The sequence below is a fragment of the Rhipicephalus microplus genome, chromosome 3 (assembly GCF_043290135.1).
Source record: "Rhipicephalus microplus isolate Deutch F79 chromosome 3, USDA_Rmic, whole genome shotgun sequence".
Classification (NCBI taxonomy): domain Eukaryota; kingdom Metazoa; phylum Arthropoda; class Arachnida; order Ixodida; family Ixodidae; genus Rhipicephalus; species Rhipicephalus microplus.
Window position 1 is genome coordinate 212,098,111 of NC_134702.1, and position 20,368 is coordinate 212,118,478.

Genomic DNA, 20,368 nt, shown 5'->3' on the forward strand with positions numbered 1-20,368 from the left:
CGTCACCGTGGTCTCGGAGAGTTTCCATCAACGCCTCATCTGACATCCCCTCGGTGACGTCGACACAGTTGTCCGAAATTAAAAAAGGCCAGTTTCGCCGCAAGGGCGAAGCAATTAATGACTGCAATAGCAACAACTTTGAATATAACGCTAAGAATGGCAAGCAGATCGAAACGTGCAACGCGCTGCTCATACACAATTGACACACGAAAACAATTCGCTGGACGAGAGCAAACTAACATTGTTTACCGCTCAACACCTAATGCGCTGTTTAAACAAAATCGAGGCATGAAACGTAATCACAGGTACAGATATGAGTGTGAACTAACAAGTGCCTCAGTTGTTCTTTTGCTCTTTTGAAAAGCACACTCTGTTCGCAAATGGTGCCTGTACAGCGAGCGAAGTAATCTTTGTGCGCCCGGCAACTAAGCGCAGTCGTTCCGGTCAAAGTCGCAGGCGCTGCTTTTCCCACCGAAGGATAAGCGCGCGTGCACAGGCATTTAACCTCCCCACCCCCACCTTCTCTTCTATTCGCGGGGCAAAGTACTCGTGTGTGATTAGCGCGCATCATGACAAGCTGGGTGGGTTTTCTTTTTTTTTTGAGTTTTCATATTGGATACGTATCTGTAAGGTGAATGACGGCTGTGATGAGACGGCGATAAACTAGCCGAGACTCTCTGCATAGATGCTATTGCAATAAAAAAAAAAGCAAAGCTGAACGTCGTCAGGGGCCACACCATGCACGCTCAGTGAAGCTATCTATGCATGCGCCCACGGCGTCAAAATCGAAGAGCGAACGACTCGTACACAGACACGGATACCGCGGAAAACTATTCGGTAGAGTGCCCTCCATATGCAGCGTGGCAACACATATGTGACGCTAACTAAAGCGTGGCACTGGCAACGCACAAAAAGCGCAAAAGTAGTTTTCTTTCTTTTGTGGGGTGCAGGCCCGCCTGCCCGCCTCGCGCTCACACGCGCACAATAACGAGTGCTTGCTCTCACCTGGGGCGCCGTGTGCGCTGCGCCGCTTTGCCCTTTGTCAGAAGTGGGGCAGCCGCGGAAGATGCTTGCTCATAACAAAATGCGGAGCAAAATTTCTAGATTGTCCGTGGGGAAAATTTGTTATATCAAGGTTGTCTCCCGCTGTTACTTTGTTACATAGAGGTGGCAAATACATGGGCTTCTATGGAGCAACGGCGGGGAATAGAAAAACTTCGCTATATCGAGGAATTAGTTAAAATTGATTGATATGCGGGGTTTAACGTCCCAAAACCATCATATGAATATGAGAGACGCCGTAGTTGAGGGCTCCGGAAATTTCGGCACCTGGGGTTCTTTAATGTGCACCCAAATCTGAGCACACGGGCCTACAACATTTCCGCCTCCATCGGAAATGGAGCCGCTGCAGCCGGGATTCGATCCCGCGACCTGAAGGAATTAGCTATATGGAGGTTTGTTATAAGCAGGTTTAACTGTATTTCATGGCTGTGTCCTTAGCGTAAATCGTTTCCCACATTAGTAGCTGGGAACTAACCATGACTCATCTTGTTTTGTTCAGCAAATCAAGGCACTCCTGTCGTGGGCAGCCCAACCAGCGCAACAGAAGGGGGCCGACTGCCTGGTGGTAATTTTGATGTCACATGGCAAGAAGGACATGATTGATGGCATAGACGGTGATCAGGTGCACTTGTTTGATGATGTGTTTACACTTTTCAACAATGAGAATTGCCCTGCCCTGCAAGGAAAGCCCAAGCTGTTCTTTATACAGGCCTGCCGCGGAAGTGAGTGGTGTTTTTAATTGCATTTTATTGGATTGTCTTAATGACTGCATTTTCTAAAATTCTATATCAAGGGAAACTAGAGGGAAGTATTAGGCCAATGCGTTAAAATAGCAGTTCAAAAACCTTGTAGTGCTTGCAGTGCACGAAAACACCATTTTTGTCGTGTTCTAAAAAGAAAAGAAAACAAAACACGATGGCATGTGCTTGAAATGTGCAGGCCTAAGTTACCATTCTAATTTTTAGCATTCATCGGAGCAGACAGGCTAGAACTGTGTAGTTGAAACTCAAAGCCGATAGCTGCGTACTCAACCGGGAATGTCATTCACTTGAGGTAATTGTGATGAGCAAGTAAATAAACTTTTGCATTGTCCAAGTAGATGGCGGCACGGGAAACCATATAAGCTGGCCGGTTGTATAAGAACGTCATGTGCTCACCTAGGCTACAATGCTGGAGAGGGGGGGGGGGGGGGCGTGTAAGCTGACGTTAAACATGCTTTGAGGCAGGCATGCAACGTCAGTAATTGTCTTGATCAGAATGTGAAGTTCATGTATGCAAGCTTTATTTCTGCACCCTACTGCATGTCTAGATTCATTCCAACCATCCGTTCGGCATGTTCAGTTCTCCCGGCCAAAAAAAAAAATGGTGGACATGGCCAAACAGTGCCAACTGCCCTATACTGTAAATTATACTGTAAAAGTTTACGCAACCCCCGCCCCTCTCAACAAAGTCAAAATTGCTGGTAAATGGGGGGGGGGGGTTCTAATTCGGAATAGCACTGAAATTCAAGATGAGGGCAAGATTTTTTCATTAGAAAATAAAATGCAGTGTGCACAGATTAAAATTTCATTACAGTGAAATTTTTTTAGGCCCATGATTTGCTATAGCTTTTAACTGCTTTCAAAACCATCGAAAGACTCCTCCGAGTCAGTTGCAAAAAACAGGTCACTGCTTGATGTCCGCGGCGGTCTTCTGGCACCATAGCTCCAACATCGGCCAGTCCGCTGTGCAGGTCGCCGACCTCCGAGCCATCGTGCACGTTGCTATTCCTGCATTCCTTGAAGGAACGTGCCACTGTCTCCTCAGGTACAGCGGCCCACGCCTCAGCAACGAGATCAATCAGATGTTGCCGCGACAGCTTCTTCAAGTTTCCTTTCGGTGTTCGTGCTTCCTAATGCATATATTGCACCCAAAAATGCCACAAGATAGACTTGGAACAGCTTATTCCAATACACGTCAGCAGGCTGCAGGAGGTGCGGGCACCCCGCAGGCACTTAAGGGGGGACGCGGCACTTCGGGACCGAAAATCAGCCAAAAAATCGAGTTTTCGCGGACCTTCTTTTCGCGTTTCCGACATCATTGCGCACCTATTTACAAAATTTCATAGCCAAATACCATCAACTTTTATCGTTATTCAACTTTAAAAAACCGAAAACGGGCGTCCTGCCCTTTAAATTGAGGGCGAATAGCGCAGGTTTCGGCTCTACGATACGCGGGAACTACGCGCTCGATCGACGCCATTTTGGTCTTGTTTGAAAGAACGCGTTTTCAGCTGTTTTTTTTTATTCAGTAAGCAACATTGAGCGTTTCCCCGGCTCGAAAAACGGGGCCTCAAAGACGAAGAGCCGCGCTCACTGCCATTGGCTAATTGGCGCACGTGACTGAAATGGCGCTTTCCGGTTGGCTGGAAGCTCGCGGCTTGCGCCTGCATACGCGACCCGACGCCATTTTGAAAGGGTTACCGCTGTGACGCCTCGAAATCGGCAGAGCACTCTGAAGCTTCTGATCGTATCGCCATGCCTGGAAACGCAAAAAAGTATCGGACCGTGCACGCATTTGGTCGCAGGAAACGCAAAGGTCGTGGGAGAAAGTCTACAAAGTCATCAGAGCCCTTGGTTGACTCCGACGAACGATGTGTCGACGCTCCGCGGCCGTTCAGCGATGGTGCGACCGAGCGCGTTGCCTCCGACGACGATGACGGTCAAGCGAACTCCGGACGACTACGAATCGACGCCAAGGTGGTGACAAACGCCGAAGTTGAAGAAAATCATGCCCGGGAGAAAGCGACGCTCGACCGGCTTTCATCGGCGCCAGCAACTGCACGGAAAATTGACTTTTTCACCGCGAGTTGTAGCGAGGCAACCGCACAGGACTCGGACCACGCTGCTCCTTATCTGCTTATGCATCTAGATATCCTAAACGCGATAATGGGTGCCTTGTGTTGCAAAGCCTGCCACGGACCGGCTACGATCGTCAGAGGGGATCGGGACTACGGACTTGCCGTGAAAGTGCTAGTGCAGTGTGAAAGGTGCGGCGAGATCGCGAATGAATGGACTTCGCGCCGCGTGAACGGCACGAAAACGTGCAATCCGTTTGAAGTAAATCTTCTCGCTACGAGGGCGATGGTGGCTACCGGCAACGGCCAAACGAAAATGAACGATATTTTCCCAACAATGGGCATCTCACACCGCGGTATGCACCACAAGACGTTTCAGCGGCATTTGAAGAACACGCTGGCACCCGTTGCAACGCGAGCGGCTGAGTCCGCTATGAGCGAATGTGCGGAAAAGGTTAGAACAATTTATGATGACTAGTGCTTCGGCCACCGGGGCAATATTGCCGTTAGCTACGACGGCACGTGGAAGACGCGAGGCCATTCTTCCCACATCGGCGTGGGCACAGTTATCGAATTATTTAGTGGCTACGTGTTGGACTACGTCGTTCTTTCCAACTTTTGCCTAGGCTGCGAGGTGGGCCCAAAGCCTAGTAGTGAGGGCTATCAAGAATGGAAGGCTAACCACAAATGCCAAAAAAATACGAACAGCAAAGCGGGGCAAATGGAAGTGGAGGCGGCTCTAATTCTATTTCAGAGGTCGCTTGAACGCCATGGCCTGCGCTACACAACCAACTATGCTGTCTGATGGAGACTCTAGGACATTTTGCGCCATACAAGACGCCAAGGTGTATGGTTACATTGGCGTGCAGAAGGAAGACTGTATTAATCATGTACAGAAACGGATGGGCACCGCATTGAGAAACCTGGTGCAGAAACAAAAGTGCGATGGGAAAAGAGGCCTTGGTGGGAAAGGCAGGCTCACAGGTGAGCTGATCACCAGACTGAGCACATATTATGGCCGGGCTCTGAAATCGCATGAAGGTGACGTGGGCGAGATGCAAAAGGCTGTGATGGCCACATACCGCCACGTCACCTCCACTGATGAATGCTCGGACCACAGTCTGTGCCCAGCTGGTGAAACTTCATGGTGTCGGCACAATGCCGCAAAAGCAAAGGGTGAGCCCGACCCCAGGCATGCCTACAATCTACCGAAAGACGTGGCAGAGGCATTACTACCGGTTTATACCCGGCTTTCGGAAAGAGCCCTGCTTCAGAGGTGCGAACGCGGCAAAACGCAGAACTCCAACGAGAGCCTACATTCGGTAATCTGGAGTTTGGCCCCCAAGGAGCACCATGCGTCCCTGTTCGCTGTTGAAGCAGCTGTTGCAGAAGCAGTGCTGCGCTTCAACACGGGCAATTTGAATTCTGCAACGGCAATCTTAGGTGAAATGGACATGAATGCGACAAGTACTGGTGCCAGGAGAGCGAGAGAAAAAGACCACCGTCGCAGCATTGTCTCCAACAAGAAAAGAACAGCCTCATTGGAACTCCGGAAGCTAGTGAAGAGGAGGCATGAGCACAGAATGCATTCAGACTATGCTTCTGGTGCGTTTTGAGGTTGTCTTGTTGCATCTTCTGCAATAAAAATGTGTGCCCACGTTTTTTCTCGATTTCTCAAAACGACAATTTTCATGTGCTTCCCATTATGCCGGAGCAATATCTCTTGTTCTATCTGGGTTATCATTTCGATTTCTTTTTTGTTTCGAAGATAAATGCAGGGGATGTGTTGTAAAGTAAGTTTTTTTGTAATAATTTTTGGAGAAAATTCTCTAAATGGATCTTTTGTTTCAAGTGTAGATGGGGAAATTTTTCATGTCATATTCAACATCCCACAACTTTGCTTCGAAATAGCCCAGAACAATGATTTATACTTTATTGCACACTGTGAACATACCGAATTGGTTCTATAGGTTGCGCATCAATATCCAAGTTACAGTTAATTAGCTAATTAGACCTTAATTGAAAAAGTCGCAGTTCATTATATCTTTAAAACTAATTGTCACAGCAAAAAAAGAATTAGATTTTTGAAACCAGCAGTAAAATCTACATAGGCTCTCCAAATTTGACTGAGGTACTTGCAAAAATAAAAGAGTTTTTGGAAGGTGTAGCATCCCCCCTTAAAGCACATCCGTGTCGCACTCCTCGAAGGTTTTTAAGGCGGCTTGTGTCTTATGGATGGACGCTTGTAATACAAGTAAGCGTCGCATGTTGTCGACGCTTACGCCCAAAACTCTGGACAGCCATTCTTGCGTTTTCTCTGATATCATCGAGACATTTTTCGTGGGTGTGAGACCAACATTTGCTACCAATGGGACAAGAAGTCAGCGTTATGATAAAACAAACTCGGCGACAAGGTGACCCCTTACACCCATAAAGAATATTATTCTGACCTGGTATGCGAATGCTTGCAAAGGCCCTGATTGGAATTTTTTCCCTTTGCTCCTTGAAGATAATAAAGACCGGGAGCTTGTGGCCAGTGTTCCAAGCAGCTAGGCAAACTGTGAAGCCTCGACAGAGACATCTAGTGTTTGCAATCCGTATAGTGCTTCTGCCGACCACGTTGTTCATCCTGTTGGCAAGATGGTCTATACATACTATTGTCCGATTTATGTTGGTCTTGTTATGTATGGTGTATCCGCCGCGTCGTCGCAGCGAGTTCACGGGAGACGGAAAGGAACTTGCTGCCTTCGTTGGTTCCTTGGGCATCTGGCTTTCGTTTGTAACGTGGTGCATTGCGATGCGAAACCACTGTGGCCAGCAATTTATGCAATGGCTGGAGGCTACAAAGTTTCCCTACTGCATGCTGTTGGCAATTTTGATGGCATCTTCGTAAAGAATTCAATGACTGACGACACGTTGTGCACTTCTTTCGCACTCAAGGTACAGTCAATTGCCGATTTTTCGGACCCTCTAGGGAGCGAAAAACCATCAGAAAATTCGGGCAGTTCGAAAAAATGAATGAAAGCAAAAAAAAAAACGCTATATTTTACTGATAATTTCCAATGCAAGCAAAAAAATGCACCATTTTGCTAATATTTCTGAATGCAACCAAAAAAGGCACCATTTCATTGATATTTCTCGGATCAAGAGGGTCAAGGTCGAAGTACTATACTTACGGAACTCTGCTAAAGCATCAGTGGGGTGGCTCTGAAAAGAGCCGTTAAAAAAATGCATGCAGTCGACAGCGGGTGCCGCAATTAAGCCACACGACGAGGACGTCCTGAAGCTTTGGCTGAACACCTTGGCTTGCATTCATCTTTTGGGCACCAGACGGTTTTTCGGCCACTTCCAAGATCTTGTCTTTGTTCCTTAGGAAATCGGAAACTGTTAACTGTTTGCTTAAAATGCCGAACTCCTTGCTCCTGTCAGCCTGCGATTGACCTCTCTTCAATAACTTAATAATGGCGGCTTTCTTCTCCATCTTTGAGGAAACGCGTGAGGCGCCGGCAGGAGCAGTCGCTCATCGCGTCAACTACGTGTTTTCTGGATGTTTCTCGACGGAAATCATCTTATCCAGCGGATTTGTCGTTACAAATCGACGCCACAAGTCATCGCGACCATCCTGACGAAAAATCAGGTGGGAGGACTTGCATTTGACCATTTTATGCCCGTTTTTGTGTTCGCTGTGCCGGCAGAAGAGCCACCTGCATAGCGTTCGCCGTAGACACCGCCGTCACCGCTGCGACACAGCTAGGTGTCGCGTGGAACCACGAAGAATGCGGCGCCCTGCACGCTTGGCGTTCCGAGTTTTTTTACACGATGGAAGTGACCGTGGAGGGAGAAAGCATTTCGAAAGAAGAATTTGAGGATAATACCGGATGGCGACCGGTGGGACAGCGAAAAATTACAGAGCAAATGTTAGACCAACCAAGTGAGCAGCATTCGACAGGGCAGAAGGACAAGAAACTGAGAGAAAAACAGCTTCGCCAAATCACCATAGGTAGCAGAATACCGCCCCTTCCAAGGGAAGACTACAAGATAATTGTTCGACCTTGTGGGGCTTCGCGTCAGTGACCACGGTGCCGCTCGCATTGCCAACAGCGTCTACGAATCGGCCAATATATCAAGGGAAGTGCGAGAGCAAGACACAATCTGCCTCAACTGCCAACAAAGCATTGTTGTGATCAGCACTCCTGTTGAAGAACATGCCAATAGATACCAGCGAATTGCCTGTATCGAAATAGGCACGCAAGCTTTTGAAGCCAGCGCTTATGAAGCAGCCCTAGAAAACACCTCCAAGGGAGTGATCCGGGGAGTACCGCTAGAAGACACTGCCCGAGATATAACTGAAAACGTTGTAAGCCCCAGGAACCCAACTGCGCTCGTGGCCAAGCGAATGAGCAATACCACCAATGTGATTGTACTATTCGACGGCTACCGTGTGCCAAGCTACGTGAAATACGACGGGACATTGCTACGATGTTCGTTGTATAGAAAACAACTGGACGTGTGCTACCACTGTGGACGCTTGGGGCATAGGGTGGATGTTTGCCCCAACCCTAAAGATAAGATCTGCCGAGGCTGCAGGATGCCAAATCATCCCGAAAGCTACGATTGCAAGGCCAGGTGCCAGCTGTGCAACGAAGACCACCCCACAGCAGACCGAACCTGCAAAGCAAGGTATAAGACACTATTCCTAGTGCGGGAACCCCGCTGGGAAAGAGCCAGACAAGAACAAGAGAATGCGTCCCTCGCCGCACAAGACAGGTCATCTCACGCCAACCTAGCAAGGGACAACATATCGGAGTCCTCCCCCAGTTTGCCGCATGAGAGGAAAAGCCGCTCAAGGTCGAAGAACCGCTCCAGGTCCAGAAACCGCTCCAGGTCAAAGTCACGCTCCCAGTCAAGGGCCAAGAAACCCCGAAACCCCGGCGCTGATACATCGTTCAAGGTGAGCTGGGCAAACAGGGTCAAGGGGACGCGCGCGGAGGCGGAGGCTGCTTCTGACCAGAAAGTCGCCAAACTCGAGGCAGAGTTAGCACAACTGAAACAAATCATTATGCAAAACATTCAGATAATTGAATTGCCGCCATGAGGGAGGAGAGTAAAAAATTAAGGGAAGAAATTCATAACTACAGAACAGGCACGGTACAGTGCAATGATGCAATAATTATAACACAGGATAGTGTAACCAGTATGGAGGAGAGCAATGATTCCCCTCTCCCAAAACGTAAGGCTTTAGAGAACAACGACGATGGTACTAGCAAGCTCAAGAAAACCAAGACTGCTAACATGTTGCACAAAGGTCAAGAGAAACCTGAAGAATGCGTAGATTTATGAATAAGCAAAGTTGAAGAAGCTGTGAAAGTTCAAATTGAGGCTATAAACGACATTAAGGAAACCATGGGAGCACAAATCAAAGAGTGGGGAACGGCTGTTATGCAGCAAATTAACACATTTATACAACAGCAGCAGGTTCACCAGCAGCAACTAGATAGCTTATCTACTATGGTAACAGAACTTGAAAAATGCCCCTCTGCTACAGGCCTACAAGCCAGTGGAGTAGCGCCCTTTAAACCAATCATCAAACCTCCACTACTAAAGCCGGCTATTATGAACCCAGCGCCTCCTCAGCAATAATTGCCGCCATGGACAGACGCAATAAATACGTATTATGGCAAGGGAATTGTAGAAGTTACCGAAACAAGAAAGCCAGTCTACACCACTATCTTAAAGACAAATAAAAACCAGATATCATCATCTTACAGGAGACTCATGGTCTCGCTAAGTTGTCTGGCTACGGCTCTATCGGCAGTGCCGAGGGGGAGACTAAAGCCCTTACAACATTAGTGCGTAGGGATCACATGGCAGTGCAACACAGCACACAGGTTACCGATATAGAAAATATACTAATTGAAATCATACCCACAAGAAAAACGGGACAGTGTGTTCATCTTAAACGTGTACAGTAGCCCGAAATTCACACGGCACAGATTTTTAACTCTCTTTAAGCGCACGCTTACCATAGCGGGCGACCGAGTTGTAATAATCGGAGGGGACTTTAATGCCCCTCATTGTACATGGGGTTATAAGCACGTCCACCCCAAGGGCAGGAATCTCTGGCTGGACTCGCAGCAGGAAGGGCTAATACTCATCACTGACCCCACAGTACCCACTAGGCAGGGGAATAGCGTCTGTGGTGATACCACGCCCGACCCTACTTTTTTAAAGAACACGCAATCTGCGCGATGGCTGAATACACAGCAAGACTTTGGAAGCGATCATTCTATCATTGAAATCTAGCTTATTGGGGGGCCCACCGAAACCGTGGGCAAAAAGCTCAGACTAGTTGACTAGGTTAAATTGAGAAATATGCGAGATGGCATCACAGAAAGCATTACAAACCTTGACCAATGGACAGCTAATCTGAAGAAGGATATTTCGGAGGCAACAAAAATAGTCCCACCGGAAGCTAAGCTTGAAATTCTGGACAGTAGGCTATTACATATGTGGGAAGCCAAACAAGGGCTACAAAAACGCTGGAAAATGCAGAAACATAACAGAACACTAAGAAAAAAGATATCCACACTTAACAAGGAAATCGAACAATACGCGCAACAGCTTTGTTGCCAACAATGGGAAGAAACTTGTACCGCCATGGACAACCAACTGAGCCTAGGCAAAACGTGGAATTTACTTCGACACCTCCTAAACCCAGAAGACACAAAAACGGTACACAAACAAAATGTGAACAAAATTCTGCATGCCTATAAAGGCACAGAAAAAGACTTTCTCAAAGAGGTCACGCTTAAATACATATTCCAGGCACCACCATGCACTCACGCCGATTACGTAGGAGCGCCAAATCCTGACCTTGATGAAGAATTCAATGAAGCCGAGATATGAGCAGTTCTACACAAACTAAATACTACGTCAGCACCGGGCCGTGACGCCATTACGAACAAAACACTGGAAAACCTAGACGATACGTCCATTGGCAAATTAACAGACTTTATTAATGAATGCTGGAGACAAGGTCACATACCGCAGCAATGGAAAACGGCGCACGTCGTGCTTATACCCAAGCCTGGCAAACACTTACAGCTTGAAAACCTAAGGCCTATTTCACTAACTTCCTGCCTGGGCAAGGTAATGGAACACGCCTTACTGACCCGATTGACAAAGTACCTAGAGGACAACAACGTACTCCCATGTACAATGATAGGATTTCGGAAAAATCTCTGCACGCAAGACGCGATGCTACAATTAAAACACGAGATCATAGATGACCCTAGCAGATCAACTCGACCCATCCTCGGGCTTGATCGAAAAAAGGCATTTGATAATGCCACCCACCAAGCCATACTGAATAATGTCAGTAACTTAGGTTTAGGTGAGCGGATCTATAATTACATCCAAAACTTTCTAACGGATAGACAGGCCAAAATCGTTGTAGGAGGCATCACATCCAAGAAAATATCTATGGGTTGTTTAGGTACACCCCAAGGATCAGTGATATCACCTATGTTATTTAACTTAGTCCTAACTGGTCTCCCAAAAAGATTAGAAAAAATAGAAGGTTTGCACCATACAATATATACAGATGATATTACTCTGTGAGTAAGCAACGGTAGCGATGGGTCAATTGAACAATGTTTACAAGAAGCGATCGACACCGTAGAGCAATACCTAAAAGGAACTGGTCTCACGTGCTCAGCCAAAAAATCTAAGCTGCTACAATATAGACCGACATTAAAAGGCCAACCTCCCAAGCACCGCAACGCACACACCTACATAGACATACAACTTAAAACATGAGATGGACACACCATACCCATTGTCGACAAGATAAAGGCACTGGGGTTAATAATAGAAGCCAAAGGCACCAACAGGGAAAAGTTATGCAATATCGAAGTGAAGGTTTATGAAACGATGCGCCTAATCAAAAGAATTACGAATAAGCATAGTGGCATGAAAGAGGCAAATGTCATAAGGCTAATCCACGCGTTTGTCATCAACCACATTACGTATGTTTCTGCATACTATAGGTGGTTTGCAGCGGAAAAAATGAAATTAAACAGCATTATAAGAAGAATCTACAAACAAGCACTGGAGCTCATGCAAAGCACAAGTACAGAGATGCTGTTAGAGCTAGGTTTACATAATACACTTGAGGAACTGATAGAGGCGCAACGTATTGCACAGTATGAGCGCCTCTCTAAAACCAAGACTGGTAGATGCATCCTGGAAAAATTAGGAATCACTTACCACACACAATTTGGCGCCAAATCGACATTCCTCGTGACGTATGAGCTAAGCTCATAGTGCTTCTGTTACCTAATAATATGCATCCCGTGCACAACGCAGGTAGAAGGCTGAGCAAGACGATGACAAAGAGCTACGGAAACAACAAAGAAGCGGTCTTCGTAGATGCCGCTCGTTACAAACACAAAAGCTGCTTCGTCACAGCTGTAGTGAACCACAAGAAACAATGCAGCACCAGTCTGACAATACACACGAGACGCGTTGAAACGGCGGAAGAGATAGCTATAGCTTTGGCCAGATCACAAACTGACGCGCGTTATATAATCAGCGATTCACAGGCAGCTGTACGCAACTTTGCGAATGGCAGAATCTCCCCTGAAGCACTGCGTATTCTTAGGACAGGCAAAATTAACCAAGACGACAGATGCATTTGCATTCTCTGGTTCCCAGCTCACATAGCCGACACCATGGGAGATATCAACCCTAACGAGGTGGCACACAACGTAGCTCGAGGACTCTCTTTCCGGGCTACGACTAATGTTGATCCCTCGTCACAATTTCCGAATGTGTGGCAGTTGGAGGACCAAATGACATTGTTCAATGAAATTACGAAGCATTGTAAATTACAGAGGCGTGTTTACCCCCCTCCTCCTCATAAACTCAACAGGGCACAGTCTGTCCAATGTCGACAACTACAAACCAGATCCTATAGAAATCCAGCGCTGCTACAGGCTATGTATCCAGACATCTACGCGACCGCTCAATGCAAAGATTGTCAGGCACGAGCTTCCTTAGAACATATACTATGGGAATGCCAGGGATAAGAGGGATAAGAGTAATAAGAGCGCGGCCTCCACCGACAGCCTCCGCGTGCGTTGGCTAGTCGTGCTGTTCAGTTCGGCCCTGGACGATCAGCTATGGGCAATCTAGCGGGACGAGGAAGTCGCTAGGAGGCAAGACCTTCTAGCCGACACCTAGGCGGGAGCCCTGCCCACTAACACGCCGGATACAAAATAAAGTTTATTCCTGCCTTCCTTCTTCATCGTTAACCGACGGTACGGTTTTCCGCGCTTCGATGCCATCCGCTAGGACGAAGAAGGCGGAGTGGGGACCATCGCAGGCAAGCGAAATCCTCATGATGTGGACAAAGGAGTTTGCTGATGAGCATCAAAGCACGTAGGCTTAGCGTTGCAGAGCACACTTCACACGATCGCACAACCACGCTTTAGGCTAGCCAAACACCATGTGGGGCTGCGTAAACAAAACGGCGTGACGGCAGGCCACGGTGCCTCGGGCACTCCATAGGTGACGCTGGTAAACATTCAAGATAGGCAGCGTGGCCAGACCAAATCGGTGTGTGACGGTTAATTCTAGTTTGAAGAGGTGAAACGCTTCGCGAAAGCGCTGCGCGGGAAGCCAGAGTGGCACGCGCGAGCACAAGCGCTAAAGCGAAAGGAACTTTATTGGCGCCAAAAAATTTCTGGGTAGATAGTGTCGATCACGGAGAAAGGAAAAAGGTAAGGAGAGGGCATGCCCAGCCGGCGCAGGGCGTAAAAAATGTGGCGGAAATGACATCATGGCGGCCATATTCACTAGGCACAACGGTGGCGTTGTTATGGTTACGTGTTGCGCAGTGGAGCTGGTCTAGCAGTGAGCGGCCGCGGCTGCCAGCGGAATGTGTGCCTCCCCAGGTCTCGTGCTGAGCCGTGGCGGACAATATCTGTGCTCTGCGCCGCGTTATTGGTTACGCAGTGTTCTCCTGGCTGTTACATTACTCTTAGCAACGTTTACAAATCCCTTTGTCCATCACGGGGTTTCAACAGTGCGTAGAACAAGTGCATATCCATGTGTCGTGCGGCGGATGATGCGGATGAAGCAGTTAGTGTTCGGCGAAATTGCGTTGGGCACCATGACGAAGCTGAATGACGACGAACGCCTTGCACGTCAGTGACGGTTGAGCGGTGCTCCTGCTTGTGACAACGGACGACGCTGTTGAGCCCAGCAAGACGCCATGAGGACCATGTGCACATACGTTGTTTCGTGTTGTGTGTGTACAGTAACAACTTGCATGTGCGTATTAAAACACCTTTTCTGTTCCGCTTGGTACACTCTCCACCAGCATTGCATGTAATCTCAACGTAACAGCAACCACGTTCAACTGCCACTAGCACCGTGCTCAAAGTCACCATGGTCGCAGAATGCTGGCGCCGATGAGTTTCACGCGGAACACGGACACAGTGGCAGGACGCTGCGTCGGCCACGTGGCGGAATCCAACCGTAGAAGGCGCACGACCGATCGTGTTGTCTGTACAGTTGATGAATTAATGACGTGAAAGCACTCGCCGTTGTCAGTACATCTAGCGCGCGTTCTCTCGTAGTTGCTTCTTTGTCGGCGAGCTGTTACTCCCTGTTATTACTCGGACGAAGCGATTTCGCTGAAGGTGCCCAGCTGGCTCAGAGTGATGAGCCCAGTTCCATTAGTTTCGGATCGTCACGACACACGCGCTGCGCAGCCCACGTGCTTTCTGAGCCGGAGAGGGAGTCACGCCTTCTGCTTCGCATTCATATGTAAACAAGAGAGGAGAATTTGCCTAGTCAATATGGCTGACTTCCGGCTTCATCGCGGCTTCACAATGAGTGACGTCAGGGCCGCTCCTTACCTTTCCTTCCTCCGTGGTGTCGATTGTCAGCGAAGCACCCTTGCACGATAAACACGGCCAGTGTTGGGAATCTTGGAGGCCGTGTGTGTTTCTCCGCTAAAGGTCAATGAGTCTAAGCAACAGATGCCGCCACAGTAGACCGGCGCGCTCATTTATGTGATTGTAATCGCGTGTGACGCAGTTGTGGTGGTTTCCACTGGAGGTCAGGGGTGGTTTCCGACCTTCCGTCGCGTCAAAAAGTCTGGAAAATCGGACTACGGGGGGTTCGAGCGTCCGAAATTTTAGACTTCTTTTTACATTGATTTTATGGGGCTCGTGGCGGTGCCGCAAAGATGTCTGAATTATCGGGCATGTCCGAAAATTCGGGTGTCCGAAAAATCGGCAGTTGACTGTACTCAAAGAGCGCATTGTTCACATGTTGTCTGAACACTAGTGCGCAGTTACTGAGCTTCCGTCGAAGTTTTGCCTTCACGTAGTTTAGCTGCAACAAATTATCGAAATTGTTCTTCCATTATGGTATTCGCTTCCGGAGTAGCTTGAAATGTCGAGACGTCTGGTGCACGTTCTTTCCGTTTTCTCGATGCCATCGAATCGCCTCTATTTTCTTCATCGCTTTGTAGAACTGCGTAGGCATAGCTGACCTCCCACCGCAAATACGCAGTGACAAATGGCGCAGAGCAATCAAGCTGCAGTGCAAAGCAGGATTGGATTCAATTGGATTGAGGGGAAGGGGGGTTTAATTGGAAATTGCCAGGGAAATGGGGGGGGGGGCACTTGCTCAAAATTTTACAGTACTGCTATTGTTTGTTTGCAGTGTTCTTAATACCTCTCTGTACTGGTCATAAAAATGATCTGGCTCATGATTCATTGTTCAAAAGAACAATTGATTTCCCCTGTTCTTATAATAATATTTAAATGAGTCATTTCTGCATATTTAAGATCATAAAGTTGTACACGCCACAATTTGTTGTTTAGTGCGTGAATAACTACTTGGAAAGTTTACTGGGAAAGTTTACTCGAAACCTCATTTAGCACAAGTTCATGATGTCTGCAACCCTTGGAAGAGTTGTTACTCTCCTGTAGTCCTATGTTCTTTCTTTTTTTTTCAAATGTAAGCAACATATGTATTTAATGATGAACCGTGTGTGTTTTGTGCAGCCAAGGACGATAGTGGAACAGGCACAGCCACATTTGACACTGCGGATGCTGGTCCGATACCGGCTGATGTGTCTCAAGCGTCCCCGGCCAGACAGGAGCGTTTGGCGACTTGGTCCGACATGTACTTCGCCTACGCCACCATTTCCGGCTACAAGGCGCTCAAGAACCGCACCATCGGTTCGTGGTTTCTCGCGGATGTGTTCACAGTGTTCAGCCAAAATGCTGGCACCATGCACCTAGAGGCCATGATGCGCCGTGTTCAAAAGAAAGTTCTGGATCGGTCCGCCCACGATGGCAGCAAGCAGACGTGCAGCCTGGAGTTGCAAGGCTGGACAAAGAAGCTGTACTTCAACCCGGGATTCTTCGTTGACCGCAGGTCATAGGAAGCCAAAGGGGAGGTATTACCACTGCTTTGTAGGTCTCAATGTGCATGTTCAGTGTATTTTGAACATGCCAGATCATTGACAATCGGCCTCTTTTATAAACTAAAGTGTGCCTGCAAGGATGTCCTCACGTAAGGTCAATGCTAGCCTGGAAGGCTGGCATTGACCTTATGGGACCCACTTATAGAATGAGTGTGTGCATTAAAGCCACTGGTCATAGAGAAGGCCAATCGGACAAAACCGTGTACCGTAAAAACCAGAATATAGGTCTGACCAGAATACAGGTTGACCCCCTCCACCTCATCTTTTTATCTCGGAAAAAGAAATTTTAAAATATTGCAGAGTTTCACGGTGCACCTTTACTTTGATAAATATGCGACAAAACCAGCTGCACTGTTGGGACGTTTCTTTTTATTTCGATGCTAATCTTATGTAGTTAAACACCAGAAGTCAACAAAGTGCTGTCACACAGACTTGTCCAAACTTGAGTCCGACGTTTGTTTTTCACTAGTTATATCCCAGAGTGCATTGTCCACTGTTCTGTCTAGTGCGTTGCTGATGCAGCATTTGTGGAAAGGCTCGTGCACGATCTCTTCTGGGAGAGATTCCCAGCCACAAACGGGCCGGAGTGGTGTACGTCGTAGGCGGCCAGCAGGAGTCTTGGGATTGTTGCCCGGCATTTACTCATTGTAGAGCTCGCGCACGCGATCTTTGAAGGGTTTCTTGAGCACTACGTCCAGTGGCTGAAGGATTGATCTTAGTCCCCCTGTGATCACGACAAGGTTCGTCTTGCCATTGGACAGAGCTTCCTTTACATCGGCCATGAGGTGGCCTCGAAATGAGTTGAGCACCAACATGCTCGGTTGCTGAAAAAACGCACCAGGTCACCGATTCTACGCGAGCTGGATCCACTTAAGCATGAGGGACTTATTCATCAGCCCTTTTTCATTCTCTCTCTCGATAACATCTCAGGAAAATTATTTTTTTGGTAGCCCTTTTCTTTGGACAATGATATAAAGGGGCAGCTTCTTTCCATCGGCTGTGCTCGGGAGCATCGCTGTAAATCGCGAATGCTCGTTGCCTGTTGTCAAAAGCTTCACTTGCTTGGATCCTTTAGCGGTCATAGTCCAGTTCGAGGGCATATCAAACCAGATCAGAGTTTCGTCAGCGTTGCCCATGTGTCCCATCATGTAGCAATGCTGTCGATGAAGCCCTATGACAAAGCGCTGATACTCGACCAGCTTGTTATCGAAATCTTTTGCCAGTTTTGGCACACAGAAGTACGCTGCCTCAGCGCAGAGTCCTTCCGCTACGTATGTCGGCGCACCCACGATGGTGAGCCCTTGAATTGCGCCCTTGTGAGCCCAAAGTCGTGTGCTATCTCGATAGCTTTTACGCAGAAGCACTCGACTGTCACTGGTAGCGAGCTTGCACGCTTCTCCCGGACAAATTCAGCAAGTAGTGTTTCTCTTCCAGTTCGGGTCGCACTGCAGACTGTCTACAAAACAAAGTTTTTTTTGGTTGCTGCAGGATCTGACGCGCTGCTTTTGGCTCCTTCAGTATCAGACACTTTTCTGTGATGCACCGAATTACCATTGTGCCGCCAGGTTTTCTTTTGCTTTGGCATACTCAATACTTTTTTCTTGAAGCGTATTGTAAACTGCCGTTGACTACCACTCATTTCTCAATGAAATAAAATAGAATGAAGAAAACAGAAGACCGACAAAGCTAACCAAAGCAAAATGGTGTTGCTAGTACACTGTACACTTCGCCCAGTCTTGCCCAATGGCACTGCTACTGATGCTCACGATGGCAATGGAAGCTTTTGACTTCGGCTGTCCATTGTTGCAAGACTTCCAGTTTTAGTGACTGGTATGTAAGACAAAGATCGACTTTTCATCGCATTTTATTTTTTTTATTTCACCTATATTCTGGTTTTTATGGTAGTTCTTTCATAAATTATTTGTATCTTTTGTGAATGTGCCAACAGTTAGGAGGAATGACTACTGATACAAGTAAGGCTACATGCATTTAACTAAAATGCAATTTAGCATGTGCCTTGTTGAAACACAATCTATGTAACATGGTTTCCCGCTGATTTTTCAGTGTAGCTATGTCGCTTGAAGGTGTGATTTTTATAGCATCATTTGTTCAATGTAATGAATGCGCTGAAATCTTTTGGGTTTCTCTCTACTCAAACTTGTTCTTGTGCATCCAATGCAACATGTTTTCTAACATTAACTGCAATGGAATGCAGTAGTTCTATTGCTAATGTAAACCAACAGTACTCTGGAGCAAAATCTTTGAACTTTTTATATACTCTACAGCTCATACTGACCTTGCACAATGTTTATAATGTGGCAAGGCAAATGACATCCGTGTACTGTGTTTCATTCCTGATATATATATCTGGCGACTGTTTCACTTTGCAACACTAACCACAGACTGATAATTTGGGCTCATGGGGGGGCAGCCTAAAGGTTCACGTGATTTCCTAGGAGCCCAAAGCATTAAAGTGGAGAACTATAACGACAATTAATTACTAAGTTAATGCAATTTCAATTATAATGCACTGCTGAAGCATTGAAAATAAGTTACTATTCTACAAGTGGTAACCAAAAATTGGTATAATATATTCTCAAAATCTGTTGTTCTGGTAATTGGTGTCGGTTCATTTCTTCATATGCAGGCGATGGCATTCTTGGTGCAGTGCCAAACAGACTGTCTCATCACACTTTCAGGAATGCTGCTTTTACTCTTTTTGTGTCATCAAATCTGTTCTGTTGACATGGGTTGCACAGGCACAGTTGAATGGTGGCAGCAGAAAAGATAAGCTCCATGCAGTTTTATGCAGAATGGATGAATAGGGAGATTATGAACACTCATTTTAATTCATATGACTGTATGCGTGATGTTACAAAATTTGAAAGGAAAAATTTTCTGGGTACGAGCTGGGGGCAGCAAAACTGTCCATTATAAATCTGAGCACACATCTGTTTTAGTGAAATTCTGCCTTATACTACATTCAATTCTAGATTACCTATAGTGCCTGTGTCATGTTCACTGTTGCAGTACCTATTCCAGCAGGCAGCGTGAAAGTGGGAACCACAGAGGTGGCTTATATTTCATTGCGACTTTGGTAATATTTTAACTGCTGAAGCTGCTGACACTGTGTTATGATTCAACAACATCACACAAGTCTGCTGTCTTACTTTTATTGCTGAAGTTTACGAATCAGCACATGTACCTGTCAATCGGTTCCTACATAATATCTCAATGGGACAAGTATAGGACTACACTTAAACCTCATTACAGTCACCTACTGATTTTTTGAACCTGGTGGGGACTGGGAAAAAAAGTTCAAAATATCGAACAGTCTGCGAAATTTTTTTTTGTCAGAAATGTGAACTTTATTGCATCAGGAAGGCTTAAAGAAGTTCATAATGCTGCCTTGCCTCATACCACGCTTGGAACCGATTTGGTTTGCTCGTATTTCAGCCAAGGTAACATCCTCACTGTAAACGCTCGACAAAAGCATCACTGCGGTGGCGATCTCCGCCACCGACGGCTGGGGGTGATTATCGTCGTCATCAACCAAGCCGCTCTCTGACTGCGGCGCAACCTGGCGAAGAATTTCTTCACCTGTGGGCTTCGCGCTCGAAACAATGTCATTGTCCGCACGGGCAAAGTCCTTAAATGTCATTGTGGCAGTCACATTCACTCCACCACTGTGCAGGTTGCGCATTAGGTCCTCCACGTTATCGGTGCCGTCCGGGTCCCCTACGTCCAGGTCATCTGCCTCAGGCTCTTCGGCAGCAGCGAAACCCGCATGCCTAAAGCAATGCACAATGCTGTTTGCCTTCACCGCCTTCGAAGCTTCAGCCAACATATGGATGGTGGCCAGAATGTTGACCTCATAGGTCTTGCCACTGTTAAGGCACAAGATGGTGCGGCTGAGCTGACGGGAACGATATTTATTTGATGTTTCGGATCACCCAATGGCT

General features: G+C 47.1%; 1 protein-coding gene across 1 annotated transcript in view; it reads left to right on the forward strand.

The window, feature by feature from the left end:
- LOC142804121 (caspase-14-like) overlaps positions 1-18,847 on the forward strand; it is a 50,799-nt gene extending 31,952 nt beyond the window's left edge. Inside the window, exons 5-6 of the mRNA XM_075890703.1 lie at positions 1,562-1,784; positions 15,982-18,847. Of these exons, the coding sequence (XP_075746818.1) occupies positions 1,562-1,784; positions 15,982-16,364 (606 nt within the window). The 3' untranslated portion in view covers positions 16,365-18,847. The remainder of the gene's footprint in view (positions 1-1,561; positions 1,785-15,981) is intronic.
- The last annotated feature ends 1,521 nt before the right edge of the window (positions 18,848-20,368 follow it).